Here is a 16,588-nt window from a genome sequence, read left to right as displayed (position 1 = left end):
GCTTTTGAAATATAGCAGGTGGTTGACAAATATGCCAATATATAGGTGGAGTTCTCTCAAGACTTGCGCAGAAGTAGTTCCGCGCCTCATTGTCTTGATGGTACTCACACCCCGACTCCGAAGTCATATCGCCGATCCATCAACTGTGGAAACCGATATGTCTTCAGAGCCCAACGTGAGCTACATTTCCCGCAAGCGACACCACTCCGTAACCTATGATGGCTTTCCGGGGCTCCCACCGCTGCCCAAACTCTCCGGCATGCCCGTGCTCGCGGTGTTTACGCATAAATCACTTCGACTCGCCTGCCACGCGACGTACGACGACAACGAGCGTCTGACTATCTTAGGACAACATGTTCTGGACATGGTCACCACACATTTGTTGTTCTCCAGGAAACCAAAACTCAAGAATGAAAACATCGAGGTGAGTCGAGGTGTCGTTAAGCATGGGGGGCTGGCTTGGTAATTCTTAGAAGGTCTTGAGACGAACGTTGCTATCCGACCAGGTCATCGATTTTTGGTCGAGGTTATACCGCTTACGAGATGAGTTGCGGTACGATCCTTCCTTCCGATCCTCGGTGGATGAGCCTGAGGTGAGCATCTCACCATAATCATCACAAGGATTAAGTTACGGAACATGATACCGGTATTAAGCATGGACGAACGTTATTTCTTGCGTATCTCGCTGCTGCTTTTGAAGAACATGGACTCCCCGACGTTCAGAAGTGGATCAGGATGCTTTTCCAAGTCACCGCTAACGTAATGGACGAATTTCCAGCCATTGATTTTGGATATGATGCTTCTGAAGAGCAAGCTGGAAAACGAATGAAAGTCGAAGGAGCTCCACAGGGGCCTTTTAGCTTTTCACCGAATTTTGCTCCTCTTGGCAAATCAAGTGTCGACATCCCAATGAAATCCATATATAATCCTTATTCTAGTCAACCTGCCCCGCCTTCCAGTGCTCCACCGCCGATACCGCCGCCGCCGCCGCCTCCTATACCCTCTATGCCACCTTTCCCCCCAAATCCTCTTGCACCTGCCCAACCGAGTCTGGCATTCTTACCATTGTTTAACCAAACAGCCGCACAGCGGGGGATGAGCGTTGAATATCCCGCCACGTTTGCTGGTCCTCCCCACGCAGGAAGATGGCATGTGATTTGTAAAGGTAAGCTAGTTACACCTCAGATCGAGTTTGTGGTTCTCAAAGTGACCGATCCACGAAGTGAACGGGATAGAAAAGGGCAAGGGAACTGGGTCTAGTAAGCAGCTTGCGAAAGAGCAAGCTGCTAGAACGGCATACTTTGCAATGGGCTGGGCACCCCGTGCGTACTAGTGATTCTATCTACGAGATAGTACTTATCCGCATGGCATAAGGAGGTTGACGGCGGGGATGAGGATGAGCCTATGTGTGAGTGTTTAGATGCCGGGAGGTTCCCATATTAGTTCTCTCCGAGTGCTTCGCAGTCTCGTTCTCTCTCACACAGGGAATGTGACTGCGGAATACCTGGAAAGCACCACTGTGCGAAAGGAAGGTTTCTGACATTCACGGATGAGTCTGTTGAAGCACAGTTACTAGTAGCGGGAGGATTTCACAGGGAAGGCATTTTACTAGTAATTTGCTGTACAGTGTATATACATACGTAGAGTTGCTGTGAACGCATGATCCGTGTATGTAGTCTGCTGACTCAGATGCGGCTGGGTCGAGGACATCCGGTAATTACACTTATACGGGTGTCGTTTATGCTGGACTTGGTACAAAGTTGTTGAAGCAGGTAAGAAGTCGGCCTCGTCATTAGCGCTGACACCACTGCAAGACCAGCTACCGCTAGTTCGCCCCACCATCCATGAGCAATGGCTACCGACGCAGCTTCGCATTCGGCGTCCATATCCAACTTGTCGCCTTTCAACCAATCCAATCACATAGACTTGACACTAGATGACGATGATCCGCGCCATTCTGCTGCTGGAACGCAGGGTTCTTCGTTGCACAGACAAGATTCTACCGCTTTGTCACCCAGGCAGACTACGTTCTTTGACCCGATACGCTCTGCAGTCCAGCAGCAGTACCACCAGCATACGCCTTTCCACACCCCCAAGTTTCCTGTGTCACCGTCCACATCCCACCCATCACAGCAACCTACTCAGTCGTACCCTTCGGGGCATCCATCGACCCCATTCCGACCGAGCTTTGCAGGCCCTTCGGCCTCGCACTCCTTTACTTCTCATGCTCCACGCTCACAGGGCCTCTTTCCTCCATCGTATTTTTCTCCGCCGACACCGCCCGCATTGTTAAACAATGTTCCTAGTCGACCGCCGCCCTTCACGCAACCTAATGATCACATCATCGACCTTACAAACTCTCCTTCTCCTCCTTTGTCCCCGCGCCTGCATCCATCCTTGTGCACCGCATTGTCTGATGATCTTCCGCCCAAGACCCCTGTTTGCATCGGACAGCTTACCGTTACAGCCCTGGTCCTTTATCCAGTGCCTTATATTCAGCTGCAGGACCCAGCCCGAACTGAAGGTGATTGGGCAAGTGTTCGTTTACAGTACGAATACAACCCACAAAAGGCTCCGGCTTCCGAAACCATCCATATCAAGACTCCGCATATCAGAGGTTCAAGCGAAGCACCCCAGGGAGAAGGTTTCGCTGTCGTCGAACAAAGGGTTGCATCCCAGCTTGGCCCAATGCTAGGCAAAGGCCTCATCCGACTGGATGCCAAAGTGCGCCGCGACTACGGTAATGTGAGTGTAACATAATCTTATTACGTGGCACCACTTAATTTTCTACCGACCAGCCCCCTATATTGCCCTTGCAGATGCTCATTTACACACCGAAAGGAAATATTACCGCCGTTGGCAATTTTCTGTCCCAATGCGGCCTGTACCTTGATCATCCCTCAGACCCCTCAAAGCTGGCCAACTGTCATTATTACAATCCGCATAACCCGCCGCTCGGAGGATTCCGCCAATCGCCCGTGTCTGGGCGTGTCCATTACGCAGGTCCTGGTGGTAGTAGTTCACGCTGGGGTACTCCGGCAGCGTCGGGAAAGACATTGGAAATTCAAAGAAGCCAGGTCGACGAGTTGTTCAAGAATTTAAAAAGTGGCGACGAACTCGCTGAAACTGAACCCGGTAAATTTTGCCACCTCCCTTTTTCCCGGTGCTCTTTTCAAACTTATCTATGCCCAAAATTAGCGTTCGAAGTCGGCACTCCACTCTATCCCCACCAGAAGAAAGCGCTTACCTTTCTTCTTGAGCGCGAACGGGAGAGGTGTTGTTCCGACGGACGGTACTCGTCCCTGTGGCAGCCCAGATTTGATTCCCACGCTGGACAGCAGTCCTGGTTCCACATTGTCACCCAAAAAGAGGTTTTTCAAGAACCAGTGGAAGCTAGAAGTGCTATCTTAGCTGATGACGTACGGTCGTCTACCTTGGGGTTTTCGATTTTACTAAGAACTTGGTGCAGATGGGCCTAGGGAAGACAATAACTTGTGTCTCCTTGATCGCTGCCACATTAGATTCTGCCGATGCATTTGCCTCTTCACCATTGGAGGTTCCCCCACCTCCCCCAGAGCGCAATCGGAACGAGGACATACTGTCCGTGGCCCATTTTGCCGGCAGCGTTTGGGGTATGCCCGATATTCCCGAAACCATCACTGTAACTTCTTCCAAGGGAAAGGCGAAAGCAGTGAAGGAACAGGATAAGGCTGAAGCCGAGTACGCGCGAGCTTGTCGCATCAAAGCGAAAAGTCGCGCTACACTTATAATTTGCCCACTATCTACGGTCTCAAACTGGGAAGACCAGTTCAGAGAGCATTGGCGAGGGGATGTATTTGTTGTTGGCGGAGGCGGAGTGAGCTGTTCAGCGGCTGTGTCAGTGTCTGCCTCGGGGAGTTCGACACCACCTGCATCCCAAACGCCTTCCACGCAGTTTGAAATGACTGGCAGCGCAAAATGTCATCGTCTGCGGGAGGGGAGGCCGTTACGGGTGTACATATATCATGGAAATGCTCGTCGGCCTGATATTGCTTTCCTCGCGGATTTCGACGCTGTTATCACGACATATGCTACCCTGGCTTCGGAATACTCAAGACAAAACCGTAAGACCGTCTCTACTGAAGCAGATGACGACGATGACGGAAGTAGCGATGGGGGTCTTGGAGGCAATGACACCGACCCTGGCGTCACGCGAGCTAAGCCCAAGAGGGCAGGCATGAAACGGAAGAAATCATGCTTTACTTTAGGTGGATCGACTGAAGCCACCAGTCCATTGCAGATGATTCACTGGTTCAGAGTTGTTCTTGATGAAGCTCAGTACGCGCATCATTTCATCTACTGTTCTCGTATAATAATAGCCTTGCAGTTCCATCAAAGAAACAGCAACTGTTGGCAGCCGTGCCTCGTGCGATTTAATGGCTCAACGTCGCCTCTGTTTGACTGGTACACCAGTTCAGAACAAGCTCGATGATGTGTTTGCTTTGATCAAGTTTCTGCGCTTAGACCCGCTCGATGACAAGAATGTCTGGACGGAGTATATCGGTACTCCGGTGAAGTACGGCCAGTCACTGGGAGTCGTACGACTGCAAACTATCATGAAGTGCATCACACTTCGTCGTACAAAGGACTCCAAAGCTTCTGACGGGAAGAAAATCCTCAGCCTCCCACCTCGGCGCGACGAACTTCGTTACCTGAAATTCGAGCCTCATGAACAGGTCATTTATGACCAGTTCTTCAGGGAATCCAAGGCAGAATTCAACGAACTCTCAAGCAAGAACGAAGTGATGAAAAACTACGTTGGTATTCTCCAGAAGATCCTGAGGCTGCGGCAGATTTGCGACCACTTCGAGCTTGTAGAGGGCAAGGGACTTGGAGAAGTTGCGTCAGCTGATCCTGGCAATTATGAGGACATCGTTGCCGCCATTGAACGTGATGGGCTGAATTCACATTATGCAGCAGCGATCGTAATGCTACTCCGCGAGGCTGGGACATCGCAATGTGTCGAATGCGGAGAGGAACTTTGTACCCATGGGGAACGTGAACAGATGACCGATGGAGGGATGGGCATGGACGTCGATGGTCCCTCAGCACCGAAGCGCGGCAAGAAAGCCAGAGGTGTCCTATCCCGTGCTCCTACAAGACCCAGCAGTCCTTCAACACCGTGTCTGGTCTTAACCCGCTGTCTACACCTGTTCTGTTTGTCATGCTTCCGGCAATGTATATGGCCTGGCTGGCCCGACGTCCCACCTGATGCGTACCACGGTTGCTCTGCCTGTCAAACAGAACTGTCGCCTCAAGATGTTATTCAGGTTCGTCCAGACTGCTCGCCACAAGACCCTGCACCGAGGAAGAAAACAGTAAAACGGGAAAAGAGACAGAAGAGTATTGGCATAGAGAAGTTTCAGCCGTCTACCAAAGTTAGAGCACTACTTGGGGATCTCATCCAGTTTTCGAAGATGAACCCCTATTCTGCAAATTATGACCCAGAGTCCATCGAAGTACAAATGGTGGATGGCGACGGAAAGCGTGTGGATGATTATGTGACAAAAACGGTCGTATTGTAAGTCATCCTTTGCCTTGTTGCTGAATTATGCGAATCACTGCTTGCATAGCTCTCAGTGGACCTCAATGTTGGACAAGTACGTATCCGCTCTTCGTGTCTGGTTCCAACTTAACCCATTATGCTTCAGAGTGGAAGACGCCCTAGAGGCGGCAAGCATTCGGTATGACCGACTAGACGGAACCATGAAACGTGACGAACGAACACGAGCAATGGATGCCCTGAAGTATGATCCAACTTGTGAAGTTCTTTTAGTTAGCTTGAAAGCCGGTGGCGTCGGCCTCAACCTTACTGCTGCGCAGCGTGTTTACTTGATGGACCCTTATTGGTGCGCGCCACAGAACCTCTTTATAGGCCGATACTCATTGTTTTGCAGGAACCCAGCTGTAGAGAACCAAGCTGTGGACCGCATTGTGAACCATTCGCTGCCTTGAAAATTACCTGCACTTCCTGACTGCTTCAACTTTTCTAGCATCGACTCGGACAAACGCGGCCTGTCACCACCGTCAAGCTTATCATAGAAAATTCAATCGAAGACCGGCTTTTGGAAGTTCAAAGGAAGAAAACAGAATTGGCCAACATGACTTTAGGTCAGACCGTCAGCAAAGCTGAGCTATTACAGCGGCGGATGGAGGAATTGCACCAGCTGTTTGGCACGTAAATTACTGAAATCGTCCTCCCCGCCCTTCCCAATACTCACTGGTAGCTAGTAATGTACGATTGTAATTCACTACATGTAGAGCAACGCTGCTTTAATACATATTTATACCAGAAACTCGTATGGATGAACTTCAGATTGCCCAGTAGTTTGAGATCCGCTCTGCGGACATATCACTTACGATGCCGAGCGCAGTGTCCGAGACCCGATGGATGCACTTGCACTTGACCACCGGAGCGACTGGAGCGTTAGAACTGTCGAACAGAGTTCACTCGACCGTCCTCTCGCCAGAAGGTTATTAGTTTACAATCGCTGTGGGAAATAATCACCGGGCCAGTGGTTCACTGCGACTATCGTCCCCGTTTGCCGTGAAATAACGACGAGCGGCGTGTCACATGTCAGTACTGAAGTATAATTCACATACACTAAATATATCGTTGGTTCCGAGTTGGCATACCCAAGAATGATAGGGATGGGCGGTTGAAAGAGTAGCCTCGACCATCTAAACACCACCTACTGTTCTATCCACCCTTAGGTGTAAGCTGCCAGTCAGTGGTGCAACGGCGAGAAGTACGTCAGATTATAAAGGCCTGTCTGCTCATGATTAGAAGTCCTCCGAGTTGTATATGCATGCATAACTTCTTCAAAACAATGACCGGGTATACGATAAGGTGAAAAGATACTGTATAAAAATGCCGCAATGGCAACATATGTGAAGGAACGGAAATACCAGGAAAGGGCGATCCCTCCAAATCGGGACACTCAGAATCGAACGGGGGACCAAGTACAACGAGGCGTTGGAGATTCACAGCGCAAATGAACATGGGTCGTAGCGTGAAGGTGTGGATGCCGCGCGTTTTCCGCGAGGCTTTGGTCCAGCGGGAGGGCTTTCGTTAGATCGAGTTAAGCGAGGTCGGAATTCATGCTGAGGAGCTGGCATCGCGTGATCGATCGAGTTCGGCCTTTAAGCTGCAGGGAAAACGCGTAAAAATCACAATACAAGGCCAGAGATGGATGCCCAAAGTTAGTAAAAAAAAATCGTGAATGAAACAGAAGGGCCATAAGTTAACGAAGACGGTGCATGTAATAATACACGAAAAGTATTCAAATGAAGTCAAATATCACGGCCAACGCGATAACTACACCGAACAAACTTTGAAGTCCAAAAACCTTCACATACCGAGTAATAGAGTCTTGACTTTCTTCTTGTTCTTGTTCGAGATACTGGATCTCCATGTTCCTCCGAGCGAGATCTGACTGTACCTCCTCCAAGCGGTTCTGAACTGTCTCCAACTCGAGTTTCACCCCTCTGACGACACGTTCATGCTCCGCCTGCAGGTCGTGGAGCTTTAGATTGTGCGCTTCGTGGGTCTTCTGGAGCTCCTCCCTGGTCACATTAGTTGTGGAGGGGAGGACAGCTCCATTGCTCCTTGGAGCGGCCGCTGATTCCGCGGCAGCAAGGCGAGCCTTGAGCATTGCGATCTCGTTTTCCAGGTCACCAAGTGAGCGCGATAACTCTGACTTTTGTGCAGCGAGCGTGCTGATTTCTTTCTCGTGCTCGGTACCGAGTCTAGTTACTTCCTCCACGCGGGCCTTTGCAGCCTCCTCAAGTTCTTTACTGTGATTTACCGACATCTCCGAGAGAGACTCTTTGGTCACTGCGAGGACATCGTTCAGCATGGCGTTTTCGTCACGCACGCTAGCCAACTGCTTGGAGAGTCGCTCGAGCTCAGCTGCTTGGTCTGCATTGGAGGATGCTACGATAGCGGCAGCCCGAGCATCTTCAACTTGGGCTTTGAGATTGTCGCACTCTGAGCGCGCAGCCTCCAAGGCAGATTTAGCCTTGGTAAGGTCGTCTTGGGTGGCACGAAGCTCGAGGCCTTGATTGTTAAGCTTCTGCTCCAGAGCACTACTCTGCGAATCGAGGGTAGTTTGGTGCTCAGCCTCGAGATCGTTAACAAACGACTGGTGCGCGTTACGAAGCTGTTCGATCGCAGCCTGCGATTCAGCTCGCAGAGCCTGAAGTTCTTGGCCATGGAGCTCTGCAGCTTCCCCCTACACACCATCGCGTAAGCCTGTATTCCAAAAGTCTGTATAGCAGAGGACACACTTTCGCCCGTTCAAACGCCTCCTGGAGATGTGTATCGTGTTCAGCCTTCACAGCCTCCACTTTTTCGTTGTACTTCGCCTCCTGTTGCTGAGCACGGTCGTCTTCAGTCAATGCACATGAAATTAAGTCGTCAACGCACCTCAAGCTCCGCACTGAGCCTCTTGATCTCCTCCGAGAATTCTATATGCTTCGAAAGATACGATCGCTCAGACTCCTCCAGTTGTCGCTCGTGCTCTTCAGCAGCAGTTTCGGTCTCCTTTTTCATCTCCTCATAGGAGACATTGACAGCTGCGAGTTGATTCTTCACGTCCGCGATCTCTGCGATTGCACTCGCCAAATCATCCTCGAGTAACGCTATCTTCTCCTCGTACGCTTGTTGGAGATCGGCGATTTCCCTAGCACTTTCTTCTTCCTTCGCATTGGCGTCCTGGATTTGTCCCTCCAACGCTGAATGAGCCTGTCCAAGGTCCGCCTCCGCCTTCTTGAGACTGGTGATAAGCTTATTGCGTTCGTCTTCAGCATTTTCTTGACTCTCTTTCAGCTCGAGAACTTCGACCTCCAGTTCGGAGATTCTATGGGCATTCTCCTCCCGTTCGGCCTTGAGGGCCTCGATCAAAGCAGTCAAAGATGCCACTTCGGATGCACGCTGTTGCGCTTCGGTCAGTTGGATAGCTGCATCTTGGAGAGCAATATCGTGCAGTTGTTCTGAGAGCCTCCATCTCTGCATGCACTGCGTCAAGGTCGGCCTTGGCACGGAGGAAAGATTCACGTTCCGCCTGAGCGGCTGCCGCGGCTTCTGTTGAGGACTGATCGCTTGTCACACGGAGGGACTCGAAATTCTTCTCAGCAACCGCTATCTCGGAAGTGAGAGTGTCAACTTGTCCCTGAAGCTTTTCAATGAGCGCTAGTTTGGTCATCGCCGGCCTGTTTCGTAATTTCGAGCTGCGCGAGACTGCTGAGACATTTCGCAATGGAAAGATACAAACACGTACTTGTTGTTTGAGAGCGTTGAGTTGGTTCAGGTCACGGGCATGCTCGTTGTCCAGGCGTTGCAAGCTAGCTCTAGCAGTAGCAAGAGCTGCCTCTGCAGACTGCTTCTCTTGTTCGAGCTGCTCAACAGCCGAACTTTTGGCCTTGGCATCTGCCAACGCGGTGTCCAAGAGATGATCGCAATTCTGATTTTTGTTTTTCCAGTTGGGATATAGGCCTCCGTCTTTTCCAGAAGGCTTTCATTTGCCTCCTTTAGCTATATGACCTGGTTAGTGCTATCTATAGAAATAGAGTGAGGTTGCGGACCTTCTCTTGGACATCTACAAGGGCCTTGTCGTCATGGGCCTCCCGAATTGAAGATATCGATCCAACGGTGCGCATGGCCCGCGTCGGAACGCCACCCCCCGTACTTGGAGGAGCTTGCTTGGACGATGTGGATGGTGTTCTCTTGACAGCTTCAGAGACCGAGGCACGTGGACGAGCCGGAGCAGGTGCTGCTGCAGATTTAATAGACGTAGTCGAACCCGAGGGAGAAACGACCGAAGGACGAGATGCATTGGCATCGCTAGGCGCAGGCTTAGATGACGCCGAACTCGCCCACCCAGAAAACAATGTGGATGTTCTAGACTTGGGAGGCAACGGAGAACCCGTAGCAGAGGGGGCTCTGGGCGGCAGCATAGATGACCGCCTACTCGGCTGCGGGGGAGCGGGTCTGGACGACATGGTTGTGGTCTTGGAGGAAGGATTCGTTGGGGAAGCGGGTGTTACCTTCTTTACTGTTGAGGGTGTAGTAGAAGTCGACTTAGAAAGAGCGGATGTGATAGATGTAGTGGCGGCCTTGCTAGAAGGGGCTGTCTTTGCCGTGACATTTGAACTTGCAACCTAAACGTGTGCATGGCCGAAATGAAAAAACTGCTGGAGGGTGTACTGCGTTACACACCTTTTTCACAGTCGGCGAAAGTGGACTTGGTTTGACGGGAGAACCCTTGGTAGGCTTGTCCTTACCAATTGCTGTTGAAACCTTGGCAGCAGCACCGGTAGGTTTCTTGGTCGTAGCGGTAACTTGTGCGGTCTGAGTCGGCATTTCGACATGTGTTTGTGCGTCATCAGCATTGTCTTTCACATTATCATCCAACGTGGTATCAGGCTGGACATGATTAACGAGGTCATCCTGTGCGTCCTCATGGTCGTCCACCGTGCCAGACGCCTCGTGTTGACTGTGAGGTGGGGCGTCAGCTTCGGATATAGCTCCTAAGGAGCCTTCGACGTCTGTCGTGGGGGACTGGAGCTCTGCGTTGTCGGCCATGATCACAAGTACTGGATCAAAGAGACACTACAGAGGAAAATAAAAAAGGACAGGCGTAGCCGAGGATTGACCTTTTTAACCGGCGCACTCCGTCCAACCCTTATGTACTTAAATTTACACAAGTATCTACACACCCTATGCTTCGTGTGCGTACAGATTCAATGCATCCAAGACAGGCTCATCAAGAGAATGATGATTGTATGACATGACTGCAACCTATCTCACCATCAGTCAACTGCTTTCAAGAATAGCAAGCGGCCTTACCCCTCCCGGCCCGACATTGAAGTGATTCCCTGAATCGCAAATCAGCCGCTGTTTGGGACAGTACATGGATCGCACGATACCAAGTGCAAGATCAAAATTGTTCCATCGGGCGATCATGGCACGGTTAAAGTGCCCGTGCGCAACGATGAGGACGTCACGGCTGCCTTCTCCTTCTTCAACCCATTTGCGGTGATAATCGCGGACCTGGCTACCGTCAGTAAAACGACGGGTCTGAAAACCACCCTCAAACCTTGGCAATTACACGATCAACACGGGTCTGCATCTCCTCGACGGATTCCCCTCCGGGACAACTGGCGTTGTTTGAGAATGACCTCACCCAACAAAATTCATACCCACCCAGATTTCCAAATGTCCCATCCAGGGCTTCTTGACTACAATTTCCTGCCTCACGAGGCCTTCGTATTCCCCGTAGTCCCACTCGCGAACATCTTCTGTGATCTGATGGTCTGGGAACTTGGGCAAATGCTCGAATAGGAGGTGAAAAGTTCTATGTGCGCGGATTCTGGGTGAAACTATAGCAGTGCAAATATTCTTCGGATCTATGGGGTCCTAAAAAGCCATAGCACGAATTATCTCGATGACCACTGACGGACGTCACTCACGTCCTTCTCCCACAAGGACTGCCGCTTGCGCTCTTACCTGCGCCTCTCCGTGGGGTGTCAAACAGATGTCAGTTCTCCCAGTCTACAGTAACTTAGTCGGGATCCAGTTGTGGTTACAATAATGCATGGATCTTACGTGGCGTCTAGGGCAGATCCATGAGAAAGGCGCACGTGAAAGCCAGCGAAAGAACTAACCCGTTGCGAGACCATTCAGTCTCGCCTGGGCAGAGGTCGAGTGCCTGTTAACTGGTGAATGTAATAGACTTACCATGACGAACGAGAAACAATCTGGGGGACAGCACGCGCCATTTCGGACTGTTTGATAGTGCGAGCCAGGAGTAAAACGTCATCGATCATAGAAGTACCAGCCACTTCATTACATAATGGTCAGGTCATCTACTTACCTTTGACCATGTTCGACGAATGTAAGTAAGTCTTGTTTCGTCGTGTCGCGCTCAGTGTCAATGTCGCAGTTGTCGAGCACGTCGCGCCAGCGACCGGATTCTCGCATGCAAAGTTGCCCCAAGTCCATTACGAAGGCTTTGAGCTTTCCCCCTCTGATGACGACGCCCTCGTCGAGGCACACGGTCTAGGGAGCGCGGTGAGCGTCGTTGTACAGTCTCGTTACTTGCCACTGAATGACTGCAGGACGACGGTCACTTCCCTAACTCCGAGTCCGCCGGCCAGCCGATATTCGACCTCTGTCCAGTCCAGTACACACTCCCTGCACCGCTAGTTTCCCTTGCCGTATCGTCGGATAAAATGGCTATGGGTCTTGCTTCCAACGTCATAGTACTCATTGAGCTTGCCCACCCGGAACAGATTCTTCAGATACCCATTCCCCGTAAGCCGACGGAGATGTCACTGTACAAGATATTCCTGGATCCCTCCGGTAGACATCTCGTCATTACATCACACCAGGGAGAGAATTGGTACCTTTTTCGTGGGTGGAGGAAGCCTAAACAGCTCAAGTCCTTCAAGATGGTTATCGAGAGCATCGCTTGGAACGAGTCCGCACTCCTCTCTTCCCCTCATTCCACGTCGACGAGGGAATTATTAGTTGGTGCTCGAAACGGCGGGATATATGAAGCTGTCCTCGACGCAGCGGAGGACTTCTTCAAATCTCAAGAACGTTACTTACATTTGCTTTTCACATTGCCCGAGAAAACTCCAATAACTGGGATTAGGCTTGACGTGTTCCCACCACCAGATCCAAAAACTGCCTTAATCATCGTAACGACTCCTACGCGGATATACCAATTTGTTGGTTCCCCAGACCGACGTCCAGAAGAAAGTGGGCGCATGTTCTTAACCTTGTTCTCCGCATACAAAGAAACCGTACCCAGTGAGTTATATCAAATTGTCCCAGGTTTTTGTGCTCACAAAGAAAAGAGATTTCCGAGTTGCCTGGAAATTTAATCTATTCGGAACTGCACTTTTTTAGGCCAAGCGACCAAGCGTTCTCCTTGCCCAAGTCCCTTGCATGGTTGACTGGTGAGGGGCATCAAATGGTGTCCATCATATGCTCATGACTACCCATCTAGCCCCAGGAATATATTATGGCACACTTAATTTCGAACAGAACGTTGACGATCACATCGATTCTACACAGTTGTTCCCTTATCCATCGTTGTCACAACATTCGACGTCGACAGCATCACCACCCCCGCCGCAAGTGCCGCTATCGATTGCACTCACAGAATTCCACCTGGTCTTACTATACAAAGACCGTCTCACGGGTATATGCACGCTTAATGGCAAGCAGAACTACGAGGACACTGTGTCCTCTGGTAAGGTAGCCACCTTGCCCTGTTGTCTTGATCTGATGGTTTCGCAGAGACCAAATGAAGTGGTCCGAGGAATAGCCGCAGATCCGGTGCGAAAGACATACTGGGTTTATACAGACCAATCCATATTCGAACTTATAGTCAGAAATGAGAGCCGAGACATCTGGCAAATATTTTTAGGACAGCAAAAGTTTGACGTTGCGCTTCAATATGTTCAGGTTAGTAAGAGACTATACAAGGAGATACAACCTTATCTACTTCTACCAGACTGCCTTGCAACGGGATCAAGTGCTCTCTGTACAGGCGAGAACTTTCTTCGACGAAGGGCGATTTTTCCAGGCAGCGCAATACTACGCACAATGTTCAGTCCCCTTTGAAGAGGTCGCTGCTCAGATTTTTGGACGCTGGCGAACGTGATGCCCTGCGTTCGTATCTCATTTCGCGACTGGAAGCGAACAAAAAAGACGGTGCGTGCACCCTCTTGGTAGTTATGTCACAAGGCCTGCTAATGCCTTGTCAGGACTTGACCCAGCGGATGATGCTAGCAACGTGGCTTGTCGAGTTCTATCTTAGCAAGTGCGACGAGCTCGATGACTTTTGTGCAGCGGAGACAGCAACTAGCGACGTGCAAAATGTGGAAACGGAACGGATTATCCTTGAAGAAGACCTACGGCACTTCTTCGAAGCATACAAAGTGAGCTGATGCATCTCGTCGTTCACCCGGCTCATGTTAACTCATTCATAGTCAAACCTTGACCGCGATACCGTATACGAGCTAATCCAAGGTCATGGACGAACAGATATGTTACTCTTCTTCGCGACGATCGTTGGTGACCATGAGTACGTCATCCAGCATTGGGTACTCGAGGAGGAATGGTCGAAGGCAATTGATGCTCTCAACCGTCAGGTGAGTTTCACGGTTGCGTTAACCAGCAAGTTTAATTACCAACGGCAGTCAGACCTCGAGTCGTACTATCGATTCGGTACTGTTCTCACGAGACACGCACCTAAGGAAATGGTGGATGCTTGGCTTCGGCAACCAGCTCTTGACCCCCTGCGACTTATACCCTCCCTCCTACAGCTGCAGCACGCCCCAAGGGATGCGTTGTCGTCGAATCAGGCTGTCAGATACCTTAACCATGTCGTATTCCAACAATCGAACACTTCCTCCATCATTCACAACCTTCTGGTAACCTTCCATGCAATACTCTCCCCGGCTCCCAGCGATGACGGTCCACTTCTTCGATTCCTGACTACGGCTCCTTGTGACCCGTTGACGGGAAAGCCATATTATGACTTGGACTATGCTCTGCGGTTATGCAAAGGGGCAGGCCGCATCCAAGCCTGTGTACACATCTACGCGAAGATGGAGCTTTACGAGAACAGTGTGGATCTCGCACTTCAGAAAGGCGACCTAGAGTTGGCCAAGGTCAATGCCGACATGCCGGAAAATGACCTTCCACTGCGCAAGAAGTTGTGGTTGAAAATCGCGCGGTACGTCGTACAGGATAAGAAAGATATTAAGTCGTAAGTCTTGCCATTAAGGTGAAATGTAAATGGTGACGTTGTTTGTACAGGGCTATGCGCTTCTTGGAAGACACGGACTTGTTGAAGATAGAGGATATCTTGCCCTTTTTCCCTGATTTCGTTGTCATTGACGACTTCAAAGAAGAGATCGCCCATGCTTTGGAAGGTTACTCGGCTCACATCGACGAACTAAAGAGGGAAATGGACGAAGCAACGCGCACGGCAGAATCCATCAAGGAAGATATAGCCGAGTTGCGCGGCCGGTTTGTCACCATCGCCGCCGAGGAAGCGTGTTCTGTCTGCGCGCAGCTGTTGTTGACCAGACAATTTTATGTTTTTCCCTGCCAGCACACTTTCCACACGGATTGCTTGGTTGGTTTGGTGAGCTGGCTGGTGCGACATTACCCGAGAAACAGCGCCACTAACGGCACTATTTTAACGCAGGCTAGGGAGTGTCTACCTACTCACGCTCTAAGGCGTGTTCTCGCACTACAAACGGAACTAGTCAAAGAAAGTCAGACAGGCGCAACCGAGCGTTCCACAACAGGAACCGTTGATGAACAAGTGAGACAACCTGTACGGCAACGTACGCTGCTATCAACCAATTTCGTGGGCCCTGCTTTCCAGAACGGTACAAAAGCAGTAGCCCCCCTCGGACGCAACATACTATCTGCAGGGGACAAGTTACGAGACCTCATTATCCCTGATGCGCTTGCGGCTGTAGCTACGGCTCCGGTTGGATGGATACCTGGCATGGGTCTTGCGGGAGGAAAGAAGTCTGGATCCGACAAGGATGCTGAGAAGCGAACTGAAAGGTTACGTGCTGAATTGGACGACATACTCGCGAGCAGTTGCCCCATGTGTGAGAGTGTCGTTGCTGGATTGGACAGGCCGTTTGTTGACCCTGGAGAGATGGACACGACGTGGGTATTGTAAATAGCCTCTTTTGATCATCGAATATCGACGCAAGTATGGTGAGTATCGACATGGATTGCATACAGAATAACCTGCGTAGATTACAGTAGCACAGTACATTGGGAGAGAATCAACCCTTGACTTTCTTCGACCGCCCTGCTTTTCGACGATGTCTGGCCGCTTTTCGGGCACTCATCTAGGAGCGGTGAAAACTAAGGCGGAAGATTGAGGAAAGAGGCCTTACCTTTGCCTTTTCTTCTTCCAATCTGCAACGTTCTTCCGCTGCTTTTTTACGTTCCGTGGTGATCTCTCGCCGTCTACGCTGAAACTGAGTCCCTCGGGCATCTCAACCTAGTGCTACCACTGACCTTTGCAGTTCAGCCCGCCTTTCTTCCTTGAGCTCATTTTCTAGCTTTTTGATAGCCTTCCCCCTCTTATTCCTTTCCATTCGCTCCTCCCATTTTGTCTTTTGATCCTTGGAGCATTGTGACCGACTGGTGGAGAACCGGTGCCGTGCATCAATAGGGTAATAACAAGGAAAGTAATTCGCTTACACAGTGGCTTTTTTCAATGGCTTCCATTGCTTTCCTGAGGCTCTCCCGTTTGATGAGGACCCCAAGGGGATGACATTGTTCTCCGCTTGTTGGTCTGCCATGCGATGTTTAGTTGATGCGAACAAGCCGGCGGTTCGATGATGTCGAGTGTGTATGGCCAAGGCACACTCGAGTACTACACATGGTATTTATTGCTAACGTCACGAGGATATGTCCCTACGAACTGCGAGTCGTGTATCTTCTCGAATCAGATCAAGTCGTAATGATATCTCAGAGATAAAGGAACTAGCTCAT

General features: G+C 50.5%; 6 protein-coding genes across 6 annotated transcripts; 3 read left to right on the top strand and 3 right to left on the bottom strand.

Annotated features, from left to right (window-relative positions):
• Nucleotides 1–50: 50 nt before the first annotated feature.
• F5J12DRAFT_828118 (uncharacterized protein) lies at nt 51–1,728 on the top strand. Its single transcript, XM_051745594.1, has 5 exons — nt 51–424; nt 477–593; nt 655–1,165; nt 1,224–1,322; nt 1,375–1,728. The coding sequence occupies exons 1-5, from the start codon at nt 98–100 to the stop codon at nt 1,380–1,382; spliced, it is 1,062 nt and encodes a 353-aa protein (XP_051600633.1). The 5' UTR covers nt 51–97; the 3' UTR covers nt 1,383–1,728.
• On the top strand, nt 1,729–6,311 carry F5J12DRAFT_828116 (SNF2 family N-terminal domain-containing protein). The gene is made up of 9 exons (XM_051745593.1): nt 1,729–2,745; nt 2,799–3,135; nt 3,199–3,419; nt 3,470–4,317; nt 4,367–5,560; nt 5,613–5,639; nt 5,691–5,888; nt 5,937–5,973; nt 6,033–6,311. The coding sequence occupies exons 1-9, from the start codon at nt 1,852–1,854 to the stop codon at nt 6,219–6,221; spliced, it is 3,945 nt and encodes a 1,314-aa protein (XP_051600632.1). The 5' UTR covers nt 1,729–1,851; the 3' UTR covers nt 6,222–6,311.
• A 1,011-nt stretch (nt 6,312–7,322) lies between these two features.
• On the bottom strand, nt 7,323–10,848 carry F5J12DRAFT_937441 (uncharacterized protein; the record flags this gene model as incomplete). Its single annotated transcript, XM_051749637.1, has 7 exons — nt 10,259–10,848; nt 9,625–10,200; nt 9,321–9,554; nt 9,060–9,212; nt 8,468–8,974; nt 8,329–8,415; nt 7,323–8,273 (listed from the first exon to the last, which is right to left on the bottom strand). Exons 1-7 carry the CDS (start codon nt 10,622–10,624, stop codon nt 7,323–7,325), a joined length of 2,874 nt encoding a protein of 957 aa, XP_051600631.1. The 5' UTR covers nt 10,625–10,848.
• F5J12DRAFT_828101 (histidine phosphatase superfamily) lies at nt 10,658–11,861 on the bottom strand (the record flags this gene model as incomplete). The annotated part of the gene is made up of 9 exons (XM_051745592.1): nt 10,658–10,840; nt 10,889–10,917; nt 10,969–11,092; nt 11,139–11,188; nt 11,242–11,448; nt 11,512–11,593; nt 11,648–11,654; nt 11,707–11,731; nt 11,780–11,861. 9 exons carry the CDS (start codon nt 11,859–11,861, stop codon nt 10,760–10,762), a joined length of 687 nt encoding a protein of 228 aa, XP_051600630.1. The 3' UTR covers nt 10,658–10,759.
• A 46-nt stretch (nt 11,862–11,907) lies between these two features.
• Nucleotides 11,908–16,192, top strand: F5J12DRAFT_828092 (Pep3/Vps18/deep orange family-domain-containing protein). Its single transcript, XM_051745591.1, has 12 exons — nt 11,908–11,936; nt 11,985–12,112; nt 12,160–12,856; nt 12,904–13,005; nt 13,056–13,306; nt 13,349–13,516; nt 13,566–13,679; nt 13,819–13,992; nt 14,044–14,205; nt 14,254–14,825; nt 14,876–15,206; nt 15,270–16,192. Exons 1-12 carry the CDS (start codon nt 11,924–11,926, stop codon nt 15,759–15,761), a joined length of 3,204 nt encoding a protein of 1,067 aa, XP_051600629.1. The 5' UTR covers nt 11,908–11,923; the 3' UTR covers nt 15,762–16,192.
• F5J12DRAFT_72813 (uncharacterized protein) lies at nt 15,816–16,554 on the bottom strand. Its single transcript, XM_051741863.1, has 4 exons — nt 16,295–16,554; nt 16,109–16,234; nt 15,985–16,057; nt 15,816–15,936 (listed from the first exon to the last, which is right to left on the bottom strand). The coding sequence occupies exons 1-4, from the start codon at nt 16,393–16,395 to the stop codon at nt 15,871–15,873; spliced, it is 366 nt and encodes a 121-aa protein (XP_051600628.1). The 5' UTR covers nt 16,396–16,554; the 3' UTR covers nt 15,816–15,870.
• Nucleotides 16,555–16,588: the final 34 nt, after the last annotated feature.

This window comes from Pisolithus orientalis, assembly GCF_024613125.1.
Source record: "Pisolithus orientalis strain OTSU chromosome Unknown F5J12scaffold_12, whole genome shotgun sequence".
In the NCBI taxonomy this organism is placed as follows: Eukaryota; Fungi; Basidiomycota; class Agaricomycetes; order Boletales; family Pisolithaceae; genus Pisolithus; species Pisolithus orientalis.
This window is presented reverse-complemented; position numbering and strand designations above follow the sequence as displayed.